We start from the raw sequence: 17,782 nt of genomic DNA, 5'->3' as shown, positions 1-17,782 counted from the left end.
GTTACCCTGAACTAGAATGAGACCCTATCTTGAAAAACCAAAAAACAAAATCAAAAAATAAAAAGAAAGAAAAAAAAACAGAAAATGTAGATTAGGCTGGGCCTGGTGGCTCATGCCTATAATTCTAGCACTTAGGAAGCTGAGATAGGACTATTTTGAGTTCAAGGCCAGCCTGTGCTCAGCAATGAGGCTGGCTCAATCTCCTCATCTCCAAAATATATATGCAGCTTAAATTATGATTATCAGGTGAATAGAACATACTAAGATGATGAAGTTTTCTTTCCCATAGTCATTCTACTTCAATACCGTTTAAGACAATGCACCACAAACACATCTCTGAGCTTGGTAATGTGTAGGTTATGAGCAACTGAAAAGTATGAGCCTGAAGGGAGCTCAGTGTAGGGCCAGTACACTCGAAGTAAAGTTCAAAAGTACACACCGCTGTTCACCAAGTTTTGGCTTGGATAACATAGTTGGAACCAACATCAAGATCTGCACTGAGCATCATTCATTTCCAGTACATAACATGTTTGCTGAAGAAGGCTTCTGACAACAGTAAAATGCTCAATTTATCCTTACCCCCAAAAGCAATTTCAAACAAAATCAACAGAGTCCAATTGTAAAATTATCAATAGTATTCTCATGCATCCCTAATTCAGAAGTGATGTTGTAAGTATTAAGAAAAGAATGATTAAAATTTAACATTTGTTTATCAATGCCACATGCCACCAGGCTTCACTTAATGGTTTCACAGAGTTTTCAAAGTATAAACAAGTTTACGGTTTGTTCCACTCTATTCAAATACACCGAATGGATTTTTTTGTTTTTTCTTTCTGCAACAAGGTCTATGTAATTCAAGCTGGCTGCTGGCCTTAAACTTACAATTCTCCTGCCTCAGCCTCCTGAGTGCTGAGCATCACCATGCCCAGTTAAAGTAATATTCAATCATTTCTTTAGTATCTTCAAGTTTTCATCTTGGAATAAACATTTTTAGTAGGGCATTGTCCGGTTATCCAATGAAACTACTGCCTTCTTGAAGAGTTTTGATTCACATTCTACTATAAACCCAAAGTGCTGCCAAGCCCTTGAAAGCGTCTAGAAGATACTGTTCATAGTACCTTATGTGTACAACAAATTCAAAGTCATTTGTTCTGCAAAGCTCGGTTTTCTAGGTATCTTCATCAGAAACAAGCTTTTGCAAAAGTCAACCAGGTTCAGGCACTGTTCTGCATCCTACTGACTGGCTGAACTTCTTCCCTTTCTCTCCCATCTTAAAAGCTCTGTGCACAGTAGTCTTTATTTATTGCTCAACAATGTCCCCACCATCTGCTCTTGCCAGTACTCTATCTGAAAATACATTCCTTTTTAAAGAGTATATCCAGTCCTAGTAATGTGTGTTCTGAATACCTTATTACAAATCAAGTATATGAATGAAGGAAGGTACTGAGAATGCTAATCTAAATATATATATGGTTTATCAACAGCCACTGATTAAAGGCAATGTTATGTGTATATTGAATTACTGTGCTCATATTCGGCTGCCCTAACAACAGCTGATATTTCAATACTGAACATTTTTTTGTTTGTTTTCTGAGGTAGGGTTTCACTCTAGCTCAGGCTGACCTGGAATTCACTGTGTAGTCTCAGGGTGGCCTCGAACTCATGGCAATCCTCCTACTTCTGCACCCCGAGTACTGGGATTAAAGGTGTGCACCACCACACCTGGCAATACTGAACATTTTTAACAAACAATACATTCAAACCACTGAAATTTTTGTTTGTTTGTTTCATTGAGGCAGGCTCTCTCTCTAGCCCAGGCTGACCTGGAATTTACTGTAGCCCAGGCTAGTCATGAACTCAGTGACCCTCCTACCTCAGCCTCCTGAGTGTAGTGACTAAAGACATTCACCACCGCACACAGCTCAAAATATGTTTTTGCATTTTTCTTTTAGTTCCAGATGGAGCATGAGTTCAGATGGGTAAATGACAATATAGTCTGAAATGGTCATCTCTTACTAAATTATACAATTATTATTTTTGTCTTAGAAATCAGAAAAAATTATTCCTATTATTAAATGTCATGGGAAGCCTTAAATTTTCATTATATAACCAATTTCTGTAAAATTTTACTTGCACATTGTAGAACTCAGCTACACATGTAAACAAATCGACAGGACCTCAAAAAGTTATTCTTCACCATAACTGTTTTTGTTCTTTTTTAGAAACAGGTTCTCACTGTTGTAACTCCGGCTGACCTCAAACTCATGTTCCTCCTGCACCAGCCTCCCAAGTGCTAGGATTACAGGCTATGTATCACCATGCCCAGCTGATTTAGAGATTTAATGAAAGCAAAGAGTAAACAAAACAAAACATTACACTGAGTCTACCAGGATACTCTAGAATCTCAAGTCACATTTTAGTTTTTCCTATTTTAGTGTACCCCTGATTCATCAGCAGTAGTCCACAAAAACCTCTTATAAGCTTGCCATCATTACCAGTCTTCCAGGAGTCAAAGTCAAATCTTGAGAGTGTTTTTTAAGTAACCCAGTAATATTCATCCTTGGATTTTTTTTAAAACTGTACTCCACAATAGTCCTTCCTTCTCTCTCAGAGACAAACCTGTCACAGCAGCTTTGTTTTGAATGTCATGTTCAGCCTTCATGTTAATGTTTCTTCAGATAAACCCCAATCTATGTAACCACAGCTTATTTATTTAAGAGAAAGAGGCAGAGAGAGAGAGAGAATGGACATGCCAGGGCCTCCAGCCACTGCAAACAAACTCTAGACACATGCATCTGGCTTACATGCGGAATCAAACCTGCATCCTTAAGCTTCACAGGCAAGTGCCTTAATCACTAAGCAATCCCTCCAGCCCCATGCATCTGGCTTACGTGGGAATCAAACCTGCATCCTTAAGCTTCACAGGCAAGTGCCTTAATCACTAAGCAATCCCTCCAGGCCCATTTATTTGGTTTTTTCCAAGGCAAAGTCTCACTCACTCTAGCTGACATGGACTTCTCTGTAGATCCAGGCTGATTTGTCGGGCGTGGTGGCACATATGTTTAATCCCAGTACTCAGGAGGCAGAGGGAGGAGGATCACCATGAGACTACATAGTAAGTTCCAGGTCAGCCTGGGCTAGTGTGAAACCCTACCTCAAAAAAAAACAAAAACAAACAACAACAACAAAAAGATTCTTAGGTAATTCAATTTTAGTAAGTTCCATGAAAAGCTACTTTTTTGTTGTTGTCCCTGTTGTTTTGAATCAGGTTATCTCTGTGGCCTAAACTAGCCTGGAACTCACAGCAATCCTCTTGCCTCAGGCTACCAAGTGCTGGAATTACAAGTGTGAACTACCACACTCAGTTGAAGACTACTTATAAATTGGGAACGCAGTGTTAAGACATTTACACAGTGCTATGAACCTTGTCTAGCTTTCTGATATGCCCAATTTTGGTCATACTGGGCCCTTAGATATAAATTTTGTAATACTTCTTATTGCTATATACATTAGACCACACCTCAAGTCACCTTTCTAAACTACACCATGCACTAGTTGGGGGCCCCTAAGTCAGAACCTGTAATCTTCAGAAAAGCTTCCCTGTTCCCATTAGTAACCTGATCAATGTCATAGGCTGGCTCTTATGGGACCCACAAGTATATCCATTTGCAGTTCTTGTTATGTGCAAAAAGAAGGAACTCTAAACATGTTTGCTCATGGCTTCCTTGGAGAGGCCAAGTTCATACACGACCAAACATAAAATGCTTGTATTGCTAATCTTGTCAATTTTGCAATTCACTTTAAAATCTGAATCTGAAAATGATACTTTAAAAACTGCATTCATACCAAACTCCAGATGAAAACTTTAGCTACTACTTAAAACTTTAGTTTTCCAATACATAATTCTTGAAAGGCATGATTTTTTTAAAAAATTTAAAGTACAATACATAGTTAAGGCTATAGTTGAGCAATACCTGCACTGAATACTCAGTACCCAGGCCTCCAAATTGTAGAATACACAAATGAACCAGTCACAAGTTAAAATTTAAAGATTACTTTTCTTAACAATCAAAATCTTTGTCACAATAGTGTGCTTTATATTATCTTGTTTCTTTTTTGTGTGTATAGATGTGGAGTCTGTTTTTGTCCTCTCTGTATTGTTCCAATTTTAATACATGTGCTGTCAAATCAACAGCAGTTCTGACTTAACTCCTAAGTTATGTGCATATTTGCTTGATCACATGTAACAGTAAGTTTTACTCTTCTGATTTAAAAAAAAGTTACTTAAAATTCCTACTAGCCAATGGAACTGTGCTGGGTTATGAGTTACTAAAGAAAAGATTTAATATATAAACACAAAGACAAAGATTAGCCATCTTTTTCCTAGATTGGAAATGTAAACAGAAGCTCACCACAGTTGTCTGTTATTTATTAATTGTCCCACAATAGTACTAAAGTTCATAACAAACCAAAGCACCACACTAAGTCTGAACCAATGACAAAGAAAGATGTCCAAAGATCTTCTTCACCCTTCAGAGACTTGCATTCTCCAAGACCACTACTGATACTGGAGTTATTTTATATTCTCTCTTCTTCAAAACTTCTGTTCTTTTTTGTTTTCAGATACCTCAGTTCCCTTTTATACTCAGCCTCTGCCCATTATGAGAATCCTCACAAACACAGGGAACAAATTTTCCTCTTTGGAGTGTAAGATCTAAATCATTCATTTTTTTTCTAGCTACTTTGCTTCCCAAGTTGCCTATCTCAACATATGGCATGCTTTACAAGTCTAATCTTGTGCAGTACATTTCAACCTAGCTAGGTGCACTCAGCCTATCCTATCATCTTAATATTACAAAGAATTCAGTATTACTCCAGCTACATAAAAAGGTATAGGTTTTTCTTTCATCATTGCCAGTATGAATCTAGGTAATGCTTCTATGCGCCTTAAGAATTCCATTAGTTGACTAACATTTTGTAAACTTCAAGTCTAGCACCTGCAAAGTAATTAGGAGAAATTGCCTAAAGAATCAACTTATTTGACCAGCTTATCATAAAGATCCATGTACAGATATAGGGAAATATTTCATTCATCAGCTGCCGAGAGCCTATAACTCCAAACCTGTTACGTATTATTTTGCTGCATAAGCCAGACTCATTAACAATTTAGACAGAATCAAGTTAGTCAGATTTTTTTCAAAAGCAAGACACAAAGGAAGCAACATATGTAGGTCTTCTTAAAGGTAATAAATTAAAAGCTAAGTGCAGTCTCACATTCTTTGAATTTTCTTTGACCAAGTATAAGACAACAGCATTCCAAGATGTTATCTTCATGCTAACAATTAATTAAGGAAATAAAGACATAACAAGAACATAATTTCCCTCACTAGCAGACAAGCAAATTACCAAAGATCCTCTTCTTAAACACCAGGGCCAATTCCCTAATGCTATGGACATAAGCATGTGCACCACAATGCATGGATTGTATATAAGTTTTGCATCACATTTAAGGATAAAATCCTATCATTATGAATCACAGAAAACAAGAAGACCACTAAACTCAGAAAATGAGAGCCTTCAGATGTTTTACTCTAAAAATAGAACTTGGTAGTGCAAAAGCTGACATTTCTTTCTTTTAAAGGAAGTTCTGGTTAACAAAAACCTATGAATTTGGAGGCTAAGGGTTATTTATATGCCTTCATGTGGTCAACTCCTCAAATGGTCACCCAGTTCACGCTTAAAGGCTACTAAACAGACAATAACTACAAAGTACCAGATATCAGGAATGAAAAAAAAAAAAAAAGCAGGAATATTTGCTTCTCATGTAATTACTGTGATACCTAAAACAAAACTTGAGATGGAAATATTTGCATCAGTTTGCAAATGAAAATTTAAAATATTCTGTTCTCATTCAATTACCTCAAAAAACTACTGACTAGCAACTGCTAGATTATAGACATCCTAGATTTAAGGTAGCACATCAGTACCCCGAAGCACTGCCTATTACTAATGTCTTTTTTTCTTTCTTTCTGAGACAGATTCCAATGTAGCCCAGGCTAGTGTCAATCTTGCTAGGTAGCTGATAACCTTGAACTTCGATTCTTCTCCTTCTACCTCCCAAGTGCTGAAATCACAAGCCTATGCTACCAAACCACAGTGCTGGGATCTAGGTGTTGTGCATGCTAGGCAAGCACTCTACCAAGCTATACCCTCAAGCCATATCCCAATGAGCAAGTGGAAAGCTTTAATTTTAAAAATCACCAAATTCACACACATTCCATAGCAGAAACAAAAGCAAGAAAAAAAATTAACCTTGTAAGGCTAATCTTGAACAGAATCAATTGTGCAGCGAAATAAATGACTGGGTTTCAATGCAGAATCAAGATGCTTCTGCTTAGCACTTGAGTTCAAGAAAATAACTGTATCTGCAAAACGGTGACACAGGAAAAAGCCCTATCACCTTCTAACTGTTTGGTCATGCTTATGTTTACTATAAATAATGCATCATCCCCTATGATACCTCCTTATACTGAAAAAGGAAAACCTCAAAGAACTATTCTACCCTTTATTATTTTCATTCTTAAGCTCTCAATATATTTGTAGCTCTAAACTTTAAGGCACAATTTTTTTATAATCTCAGATATGTACAATTTTTTACCTTTTAATGTTAACGTATTTACTTTCAAACCCCCTTTCTGCATCTTCAGTATTTATAGTTTAGCTCTTTCCTTCTAATACTTTCAATTTCTTAATACATTGTATATGATTAAACAATACTTTTTGTCACTACAAATGCTTAAGGCTGTTTTAAGTTATCATACCATCATTTTATCATAACTTTCTGAGACAAGAAGGATGAATCTTAAGCCAAAAATACTGGAATGTAATTCTAAAGAAAGCCTCAATAAAATCTCAATAAAGTATGTTGCAATTTATGTATTTCTATTCTTTATATTATTATGCAAACATGAAATATTCAACCCATTTTCATAAACCTAGAAAGATAAAACATTTTAAAATACAATTAAAATGTAAGCTCTTAACTTGAAATTTATACCATTAATGTATTTTATGAAATGTAGCCCATAGAAAAATTCTGAAAAGATATTACTAATTAAGTGATACCTCCTTTCTTCAATTTTGTGATTAACAGGACTTTTATTGGTAGTAAACTAGAGCAAACAATCAGAATAATACATATGTAGTATTCAGTACACACAATAAAAGTTAAAGAAATTCAAAACCTGTATAAAACAAACAAAAATAAACTGAAGAAAAATCATACAGCGTAAGAGATACAGTGGTGAAGGTCCTCTCCATCCTCTGATTACAGCATGTACTCTGTACCCAACAGAACTTACCGCACTTAGTTAAGAAATACAGACTTTTTAGTATTGAGTGTATTTTAAAGGATTAAACAGTTTCTAAGAATCTTTCAATGACAAGTTGGTATCCTTTAGCTGCTAAAGCTAAAGGGAGGAACATAGGGAAAGAAAATTAACTAGTATTTTGTAACCATTTTTAATAATTTCTTATTTTCCAAACACTGCTTTTATAACAGAAGTGTTTTACACTTGCACAATATTAATTACTTTATTATACATGGAAGCCTGTGGTAGGCTGATTACACAATAAGACTGCAAACAACCAGTGGTACTTTTCTGACGTCAGAAGAGTACATAAGACTGAAACATCACCAAAAGTACATAAAAAACTCTTCAGCATAAACATCAGAGTACATTAAAAAATATAATCAGAAAAAAAAAACAATTGCTAAAAAGTGGTTTAGAGCAGAGCCACTGCCTATCAGTAGCTTCGAATGGCAATTAGCGGTCATAGCAAGTTTTGATGACTTTTTAAGACCCCTGTACAATACTGACTAATACACCCTTTTAAAATGTACATTAAAGGCTGCAATTTCACAAAGAGGTTCTGATGTCATTACTAAATACACACTCTTATCCCTCACACAAGCTATGCCACCAGGTGGAATTACAATCCTATTAATATCTATAACTCTTACACAGAAACCTGTTTGGGGTTTGTTAAAAAGCAAAGTGAAGGTAGGGATATTTGTCCTATTGTTTAGTAGTTGGATGCCATAAGACATATAAAATGCATAATCAATTACCTACTGGATGATAAACCACCCTAAAATTGAAACCATCAAGACAGGGAGAAGAGGGAACAAGAAGTTCAGAACTTTAAGAAGAATTTAAGAACAAGTACCAAAACAGAAGTGAAGGTGATATACAACAGCATAAACAAGAGAATGTTTAGGCCATGAATAATAAATAACGCATATCCCAAATTTCAATGAATTGTGTGACTCCAACCTATGTTCTAATACTGGAACCAACCAACCATTTGGGTTTTAACACTGTACTATACATCAATAGAATCACTTAGTGGAATTACAGCCTTTTTACACTTGGAATAAAGAGAGGGTGCTATTTTTTTCCTTTCTCTTATTAAAGCTATCATTCCAGGCTTTGATCAAAGATCCAAGAATATCTGTTCTACCCAGCTGGAATGAATGTGGTCTGGAAGTTCAGAGTACATTAAAAAGCTGCAACAAAACATAGGTAGCCAACAATCTCAGAATTTTGGATCAGCCCAGATGGAGACAGAGATAGCATTTGAAATGTTTCGATCCCTTACTTAAATGATGAAATGTTTACTATACCAGCCCAGGAAGAGCAATTTGAAATGTTTAAGATCCCTTAACTTAAAATGATGAAATGTGTTATCATACCATTTGTAAATTGGATATTCCATTTCTGTGATAACGTACAGAATTCCCATGCGTTATTACACTTTCCTGAGAGTAAAGCAATTAGAATAACCTTAATCCTATCAACAAAGTTTTTTTTTTCATTTTTCCTTTTTCTTTTTTTTTTTTTTTGAGTTTTTGTTTTGTATATTTTTTTGTTTTTTTTTTTGTTTGTTTGTTTTTTTGCATTTAAAACTTTTGGGCTATTCCCTGACAATCTATACATGTAAATCTGATTGCTAAACATTGTCACTTTGAATGTCAAACTATTTTTAATCTATTGATTTTGATTAAAAATCATAATACAAACAGAGCTAAAATCACACTAACAAAATAAACTAAATATGAAAAGTTGCATTGAAAGGGCATTACATTATTCTTAATAGGATCGTGTATAAACATTCCAATGGCAGTGTTCTCAAAATAAAACAAAATTACATTAGAAGACCCCCAGCCTGGTCACTCTTAAGACCTTACCTGTAACTCTGACTGGTGGGTGTCTTTACTCTTGTACTACATGGCTCACTTACATCAGACATCATGTTTGTATACCCTGAGAAATCTGACACTGAAGTCCTTACTCTATGGTCCACTTCTCCATTGGAGTTAGTAATAAAGGTCATTGGCACCCTGCTGCCCGACTTAAACTGAGAACCAAATGCTTGTGCAAAGTTCTCGATCTGGTACGTTGTTCTAGGCTCTATGTCTTTCTGAGGATCTATCTGGCTAGCTAACTCCTGAGATGGAATCTGAAAGCTTGTCGAGGACTCTAAGTTCTTCTGTTGTTCCTTCTGGCTAGTCAATTTCTGAGATGAGGACTGGAAGGCTGATGAAGTGTCTAAGTTCTTCTGAGAATCTATCAGATCATCCAGCTCCTGGGAAGGTGTCAACTGCTGATGAGTAGCATCCAAAGCAGATAAATAAAGACCTGGTTGAGATCCAAACAACATCCCAAAAGGAGGCTTTGGCAATGAAGATGGCAACACTGAGGTAACAGATTGGCCGAAACCACACTCCAAAGGAGATGTAGTGTAGATTTGTTTTTCTGGAAATAAAGTGTGGTTGTGGAGAGGTGAAGACAGACTGACGAATTGGAAACCGTGTCCAAGAGTAAAACCTGCATTAGTAGATTTTTCAAAAGCCTGTTGGAGGTATTTGGAGTATTCTTGCAACATGCTTGTTTTATCATTTGAAGGTGTTTGGGTGCCTGGGCTCAAATTTTCTTCTTGAACCAATTCTGAGTGTTCTCCTGAGGTGTGTAAATCCACTCGTGGTTCTGTTATATTAAAGGGATCTTCTTTCTGCGTTTCTGATTTGTTGGAGTATTGATCCAAAATACTCTGTAAAACCTCATCAGGAATTCCAGACTTGTCATGACAAGACTTAATTTCAGCATTTAGAGCTGAGGAGTCAATAAGTGACAATGGCGCCTCATTGTCCAAAACACTGACACCTGCAGACTGAATGACAGACTGTTGGGAGACCATGTGTCCTACATTTATAGAAAAGGCACTGTTGCTGTTGGCAGTTGGTAAATATCTTCTTTTCTTTGAAAACTGCATGGCATCATCATAATTACTACTTATTTGACCTTGTTTGCCACTCGCACTTTGGAGAAGACTAATGGTCTCCACACTATTATTTGATACTATACCAAGTGAGCCGCTTGGTTTACCAGACAAGGATTTCTGTCCAACTATGTCTGGCAATGGTGACACAAAATTAAGGTAGCTTTTATCTGGATTCTTTCTGCTTCCTTTCTTAAAGATCAATTTTGGCACCCTTTTCTGTAGTTCATCTATACCAGTGCCAATTATGCCTCCAGTGGTAGACACAGTAGGCATCTCTACTGAGTAACTCTGCATGCTTATGTTATTTGACATTTGTGATTCATTTGCTTTGCCAGTCTTATGTTCCTTATTTTCAATAGCTATGCTTTTTGACTTCGACTTTCTCCGTGAAGAACTTGTACTTCCCTGAGACAACACAGCCAGATTACCCATACTGTTATGGTTTGATGACCCAGGTTCTGCACTTGCGGCTCCTTTCGCTATGGCTTCACCACACGTACGCCTGTGCTTCAACAATCGGTCAGTCCTTGAAAAATACTGTTGGCAAGTGTCACACTTATATGGCTTTTCTCCACTATGTGTCCTCTTGTGTCTCTCCATATGGTACTTCTGAATAAACTTCATGCTGCACTGGTCGCAGCCAAAGGGTTTCTCTCTACTATGAATTTTCTCATGTCTCTGCAGTAGGTATTTCTGAATGAAACCCATACTACACTGGCTGCACTGGAAAGGTCTTTCTCCTGTATGAATGAGGACGTGTCTCCGCAGGTGATAGGAGCTCCGGAAAGCAGCGCTACAGTGATCACAGATATGAGGTTTCTGACTTGGGGAGAGGATGGCACCTTCTCCATCTCCAACCAAAGAAGGTTTGGAAGATGCACTTGGCTTCCTCTTGGCTTTGATTCCCTGAGATTCTGCCTTTGGCCTCTTTGCCTTTTTTACATTAGTGTCCTGCTTTGGCTCCTCGCTGCCATGGTCCTCAGTCCTGCTGCTGCTGCTGCTGCTGCTCAGTAATACATCACGGTGGTGCTGGGCTGGTTGCTGCTGGACATGCTGGTGGAGAATACTGAGGTCCTGGATGACGCCGTGGCTCCCCCCTTCCCCGCCTCCTAGGCCTGGAGATCTCTCTTCTGCCCCAGCGAACAGCCCCCCATAGTGGTGGTGGTGATGGTGGTGGGACTGCGGCTCGTCGGGATCTGCGGGCTTCTCCTGTTTGATGCTCACCAAAGACTGCAAGAATCCCCAGGAGGTCCTCTGCGAAGGGAAGGCCGCGGCTGACGCCGCCGGCTCCTTCTTGAAAGTCATGTCCGGGGCTGGCGGAGGGGGGGGCTCAGCGGCCGGGGCTGCGGAGGTAGAGGAGGATAACACGCACTGCGGGGGAGGGGCGGCCGTCCCCGCCGGCCGGGTGAAGCTGGTGACCGGGGGGAGCCGGTGGTTGAACATAACCATACCCTGGGGAAAGGTGGGCTCCATCTCTGCTCTCCTGCCGCCGCCGGAGCCGCTACCACCGCTACTGCCGCTACCGCCGCCGCCACTGAGGAACCCGCTGCCGATTTTCATACCCCGGAGGAGGCCTGGCTGAGGAGAGGAGGGAAAGGAGGGAAGAGGGAGGAAAGGAGGTGGAACCGGGCCCCGGGGCCGGGACCACCACAGCGCTCGGGACCCCGCCGCGCCGCCGCCCAGACCGCAACGCGCCTACCGCTCATTGCCCAGCGCCGTCGTCCCCGGCACCGGCCGCGCACGGCCCTGCCCTTCCCCGGGCCTCGCCCTGTCCCTCAGGGACCCGCCGGCAACACTTACGGGTTCCGCCGCCGCCGCCGCAGCCGCCGTCGCCTCCAGTTAATAAAAATAACGCCGTCCTCTCCACAATGGAATTAAAAGCCTCCCCCGGACTGCGCAGCCGCGGCGCGGGGTGTGCTGGGAACTCCTCCACCGGGCCGGAGGGGAGCTCTCGTGCACTCAGTGCGCCTGCGTCGCACTTTCCTCCCGGTCGGCCTGTCAATCACTGGGGCGGTTAGGCGGAATTGGGAGGGGGCCAGGGAAGAAGGGGGCGGGGATTGGAGCCCTACTAGAAAGGGGCTTCCGAAGAGGATGGACGAGATTGGTGGGCTGCACGGGAGAGATGAAAGCGGCCGAGGATTTGGGGGGGTGAGGCGGAGGGGGAGACGCTCGGGAGGTGGAACCCATGGGGCGGGAAGTTGGGGGACGCGAGGAGAGCTGATTGCAGCGTGGCGTGGGAGCTGCAGAAAAAGGGGGTGGAGGAGAAGGTGGGGAAACTAAGCACTGGGCATTGGGGCTTTCCTGGGCTTTCAGGCTTTGCAAGTCAGGTACTGAATCAAAAATCAAACCCAGAAGTGGATTCTATAGGTCACTTTTGCTTCTGTGTAAAAACATTAAACTTTGTATACCTGACATTTAATATAGATGCCTCTGCCACCCTTTTGAGTGTGGGAACACTAGTAATGCATTTCTTTTGCATTTCCAGAAGAGACCTACTTTGAAACAGCAATAGAGATACCGTTGGAAAAAAACTGTCTCGCTGCCAACCTACCTGAAGGCTACTGGACAGGGAAAGCACGATGGTCCAGGTGCAGCAGCCCTGTAAAACACACCCACACACCTACTGCGTCATCATCAGGTGTGCTTTAAATGTCCACATACCTTCTCAGTTTGTCTGAGACTGCTTGCCAAATTGGATTGTTGTCTGGCCTCATTTGTGAAATATTGATCACTGGGCCTTTCTAAGATCTCTGCAGGGATCCATCCCTCAACCAACTTCCCAGTATAAAACGCCTAGAAACTCATGCAAAATTATGCATTTTTCTATTTGGGGAAAATTGAGTAAAATCTTCTAATCAAAGTTTTACCCACAAGCCACAAAAAAAGATTTATTTAATGACTAATAATTTCTATAAGTTACTTACTTTCCTAACTTTCCAAAGGGTATTTATGCATCACAAAATTTTTAAATAAAAGAACTAGAACCTTGACAATAGTTTATAAAGTATATTTTCTTAAAGAAATGACATCTCTTCTCAGCATTTTTCTAAGTAAGTACCTTTACCACTAAGCCATCCTTCCAGCTCTCACAGTCATTTTTCTAAATGACTTCATAGAATTAAATAATAAATAACTTCCCTGAGTAATTTCACAAGTGAACCTATTAAGATAGTGTATTAATACTGAGCCTATGTAAAAACCTTATAAGACAATATTTAATGAACAATTTGAGATTATTATTGTAATTTTCTAATCCCATACAATTCTTCCACTTAAACTGAAATGTTAATGCTATTAAGTATAACTAAGTGTTAAAGATGAAAATTCAAAAACTTCAGGCACTAGTAAAATATTACTCAATGCCTGTGAGAAATGAGGCTGTCCCTTTATTCAGGGTGTCAGTGTTTAATAGTAAACTGGGATGCATATAAGCTAGTCCAAGCATGAAGGGCACCAGGACACTCATATGAAAAGCCAACTTTGTTCCTCAGTTATCAAGATAAGAAACCTGTCATTTCTCTCATTCACTCTGTCAGCCTTGAGATACTCCAAGCAGACTTACCTCTGTGTTGTACACCCCATATATCAGGAAGATGAAGAGACCCTGTAAAATAAAATGGAGGGGGAAAGCTGTTAACGCTAATCATTTCAGCGGTAGAAATACCTGAAATAAACTTTCCTAGGAACAGACAAAAGAAGACACACTTCATCAAGGTCAATTTATTTTCCTATTTTTCAACATTAGAAGCTGTACCTTGAGCATTTATATGATAACATAACAGCATTTGGCTTACAGTGGTTGTGCTATTCAATTCTTTAGAGATAGAAAATAAAAATACCATCTCAATACCTAGAATAATAATCAGGGAAATCAATATTACAGTCTTTGAATGGTATTTGGGTAATGGAAAACTGAAACTGAAAAAAGTTATAAAATAATATTAGAAATAACACTAAACTTTAGTATTGCTACATATTGTTTTAGACTACAGCAACTACAGTATATTTGTTACAATCTTTGGTAGGGTAAAAATTTTTAAATAATTGCAAGATTAAATATTTGGGATTGAGGTCATAACTCAATGAGGATAAAGCCCTGGATTTGATATCCAGCATCACAAAGAAACAACCAAACCCCTCAAATCCAGACCACTAACAAAATAAACTTATGGGAATAAGTTTAAATTATTTGTTTATGACAGGGTCTCACCATATAGCCCAGGCTGACCTTGAACTCAGAATCTTTTTGCCCCTGCCTCCTGAGTACTGGGATTACAGGCTTAAACCATCACACACAACAATATGAATAACTTTTCAGATATATTTAAAAGGACTGGGGATATCATTCAGGGTTAAAGAGTTTGCCTTATATACACTAGTCTTGGGTTTGAGCTGAAGATGTAGCTTAATGGTTAATGGTAAAGCAGTTAATTCGCATACCTAAGGCCCTGGGTTCAATCCCTCTTACTGAAAAAAAAAGGGGAGGGGTACCTTTGGATATAGCTCAGTGGTAGAGTGCTTCCCTAGCATGTGTGTGAGGCCCTGGATTCAATTTCTAATATCACAGAAAGAAAGAAAATAAAAGAGAGGAAAAAAGTAAGGCTCTGGGTTTGTTTCTCAGTACTACAAAAAGGGAAAAGGAAAATGGGTTAGGGATACATATAAGCTAGTCCAAGCATGCAGGCACTAGGATACTCATGAAAAGCCAACTTTGTTGACAGCTCAATGGGAAAGCTTAAAATACCAGCTTAATTAAATTAAGATAAAATTTTACTTTATTAGAGTTTGTAGACTAAATAGATTTTTGTTATATCCTATATGTACTTATTTATATTTATCTTTAGAAAATGCTTAAGTATAAAATACAAATTAGCTGGGCCTGGTGATACATGCTTATAATCCCAGAAATCCTAACTACTCAAGAGACTGAGGCAAGAGAATTGCAACTTCCTGCCTAGGCTGCAGAGTAAGTTCAAAGCCAGCAGGCTAACTTAGATCCTGCATCGAAATAAAAAGGGCTGAGGATATAGTTCAGTGGTACAGCTCTTTCCCAGCATGTATTCAATCCTCAGTACCAGGGGGCAGGGTGCACAATATAAAATACAAATTAAATCTCACTTTTAAATCTAAAAACCTTAATATCTGAAAGTAAATAAAACTGATATACTTTAAACTTCTTAGAGATAATATGGAGCAAGAAAACATCCACCGTTCTCTTGCAGATGGCATAAATATCTGTGTTATTTTGCTAGGCACTAGTAAACCAAATGGTGACACACTCCTATAATCTCACATTCTGGAGGCTAAGGCAGGAGGATCAGTAATGAGACTGAGGCCAGTCTGAGGTACATTGTAAGTTCTAGGCCAGTTTGAACTACAGATAAAACTGTCTCAAACAAAGGGGGCGGGGGGGATGGGGTAGACTAAATCTGTAAATGATATAAATAATTAAGTACATTTTTTTTTGTTTGAGTTGTTTTGTTTGTTTTTGAGACAGGGTCTCAGGTAGTCCAGGCTGGCCTGAATGAGCTATGTAGCTGGGGATGCCTTCAACTCCTCCTGATTCTCCTGCCTCCATACCCTAGGCAATGGGAAGGTTATATGATACTTTAAAGGAAAACATTACAGGATTAGTTTAATATGTGTTTTGTTTCTGAATACTTACATCTTACATGAAACTCCCTGCCTCAAAAAAAAAGTACCGAGTTCATGTATGTTCCACCTCCATTTTCCTCAGTCATGAGGAGTTTACATTAGGGTGGCACACGGGTTACAAAGAGCTTGCCAGTTTTCAATGCTTTCTTCTGTATAATTTCAGAAATTAAACCTACTACAATATATGAATTTATATTAATAGTGAGTAAAAAGAAAACAAAAACACTGGGGAGTTTTACACAATGAAAAAGCTCAATTGAGCCATAAACTGCAAATTTCAGTATTGTCAAAGTACTTTTTACTGAATATACATGGTATTACTAAGGTTAATACTACACTCAATTTCACCTTTCAAGTAACCTTTGCCAAAGTCTGCATAGTTCAAACTAAATTCAATCTCCTTTGATGGCATTTATTTTATAAAAAAGCACTCCTTTGTAATTACTTCTATAGTTTATATTTTTTATAAGGTTAGTTTTCTGTAAAAGAACAGTTTTTAGGGCTGGAGAGATGACTTAGCGCTTAAGGCACTTGCCTACAAAGCCAAATGACCTGGGCAACCCAGGTTAGATTCCCCAATACCCACAAAGCCAAATGCACAAAGTGGTACATATATCTGAAATTTGTTGGCAGTGCCTAGAGCTTGGTGTACCCATTCTTTCTGTCTGTCTGTCTCTCTCTCCTTCTGTCTCTGCAAATAAATAAATAAAATATTTTTTAAAAAAATATTTTAAGCTGGGCGTGGTGGTGCACACCTTTAATCCCAGCACTTGGGAGGCAGAGGAGGTAGGAGGATCACCATAAGTTTGAGACCATCCTGAGACTACATAGTGAATTCCAGGTCAGCCTGGGCCAGAGAAACTCTACTTGGAAAAAAAAGAGAGAATTTTTAAAGATCATGTTTCTCCTTGTGTCTTGATAAACTGAGGAAAATACGGAGTATGTCCAATAATACATATTTCCATTAACTGTTAACTGCTTAAATTGTAACTCACTTAATGCTCAGTAATATAAAATAGCAACAAAAATCTTCCCTTTGAAAACAAGACTTAGACTGCAAAAGGATTTTAGATGCATAAAAGTTTCTTCCCCTCCCCCAACAGTATTCAATCAACAGTCTGCTAAGCAAGCCCTATAAGAATGACTTCCATAGGCTTGCAGAAGACACTCTGTGTCTTCTTGAGGTGTCTACCTGGTGCTACCACAGCCAGTTGAAAGATAAAACATTAATACCAACAGTTTAATTGTAGGCTCCAACATGGTGACTTTTTCCACAATGTTACCAGGTCTTAACAGTTTAGATAATTTATTTAGATCTAATTCTACAGAACTTTGTGAGCCCTCTTTTCTATAAGGGAAAAATCAAACAGAAACACCTGTACATCAATATCTGAAGCCATGGTGATAATCTACTTTTAAATCTCTGCAAAGGAAATACCTTTAAGAACAGCTGGAATGAACCAACTGCCAATCTTCAACTGGCACTGGGATTTCTGGAACTTCTTAAACCAAAGTTCTGTCCTACTGAACAGTGAATACCACAGCCATACCACGTTTCCAAAGTGAATGAGCTTTCTGGTCTGATAGGTACTTCCTGCTATCATCCATAGACAGGCTATCCATGTATAGATGTGCCAATATGCTTTAGATAACTTACATTTACCTAGATATACCAATTTTTTGAGTATTTTAATGACAGAAAATAGTGATTGACAGGAAGCACTCAAAGTATAGCTGGATTCCTGCAAGCATGTACTTTATGGGCAGGAGAGGACCAGGAAAA

The 17,782-nt window shown here is 38.8% G+C and overlaps 1 protein-coding gene and 1 long non-coding RNA gene across 3 annotated transcripts; one reads left to right on the top strand and one right to left on the bottom strand.

Annotated features, from left to right (window-relative positions):
• Positions 1-8,926: 8,926 nt before the first annotated feature.
• Znf281 (zinc finger protein 281) lies at positions 8,927-12,240 on the bottom strand. 2 transcript variants are annotated; one of them, XM_004659537.3, is made up of 2 exons: positions 12,145-12,240; positions 8,927-11,918 (listed from the first exon to the last, which is right to left on the bottom strand). In XM_004659537.3, exon 2 carries the CDS (start codon positions 11,902-11,904, stop codon positions 9,247-9,249), a length of 2,658 nt encoding a protein of 885 aa, XP_004659594.1. In that variant the 5' UTR covers positions 11,905-11,918; positions 12,145-12,240; the 3' UTR covers positions 8,927-9,246. The 2 variants fall into 2 exon arrangements, with proteins under 2 accessions (XP_004659594.1, XP_044997969.1); XM_045142034.1 differs by having other exon boundaries at positions 8,927-11,922; positions 12,145-12,232.
• A 157-nt stretch (positions 12,241-12,397) lies between these two features.
• LOC123458852 lies at positions 12,398-13,334 on the top strand. Its single transcript, XR_006635808.1, has 2 exons — positions 12,398-12,492; positions 12,830-13,334. It is a non-coding gene; the product is annotated as an uncharacterized LOC123458852 (long non-coding RNA).
• The last annotated feature ends 4,448 nt before the right edge of the window (positions 13,335-17,782 follow it).

The sequence above is a fragment of the Jaculus jaculus genome, chromosome 1 (genome assembly GCF_020740685.1).
Source record: "Jaculus jaculus isolate mJacJac1 chromosome 1, mJacJac1.mat.Y.cur, whole genome shotgun sequence".
Lineage (NCBI taxonomy): Eukaryota > Metazoa > Chordata > Mammalia > Rodentia > Dipodidae > Jaculus > Jaculus jaculus.
Note: the sequence above shows the minus strand (reverse complement) of the source record. Positions and strands in the feature narration are given on the sequence as shown.

Excerpts from the sequence above, each read along its gene's own strand:
- Znf281 (XM_004659537.3), bottom strand. The coding sequence starts at position 11,904 with ATGAAAATCGGCAGCGGGTTCCTCAGTGGCGGCGGCGGTAGCGGCAGT.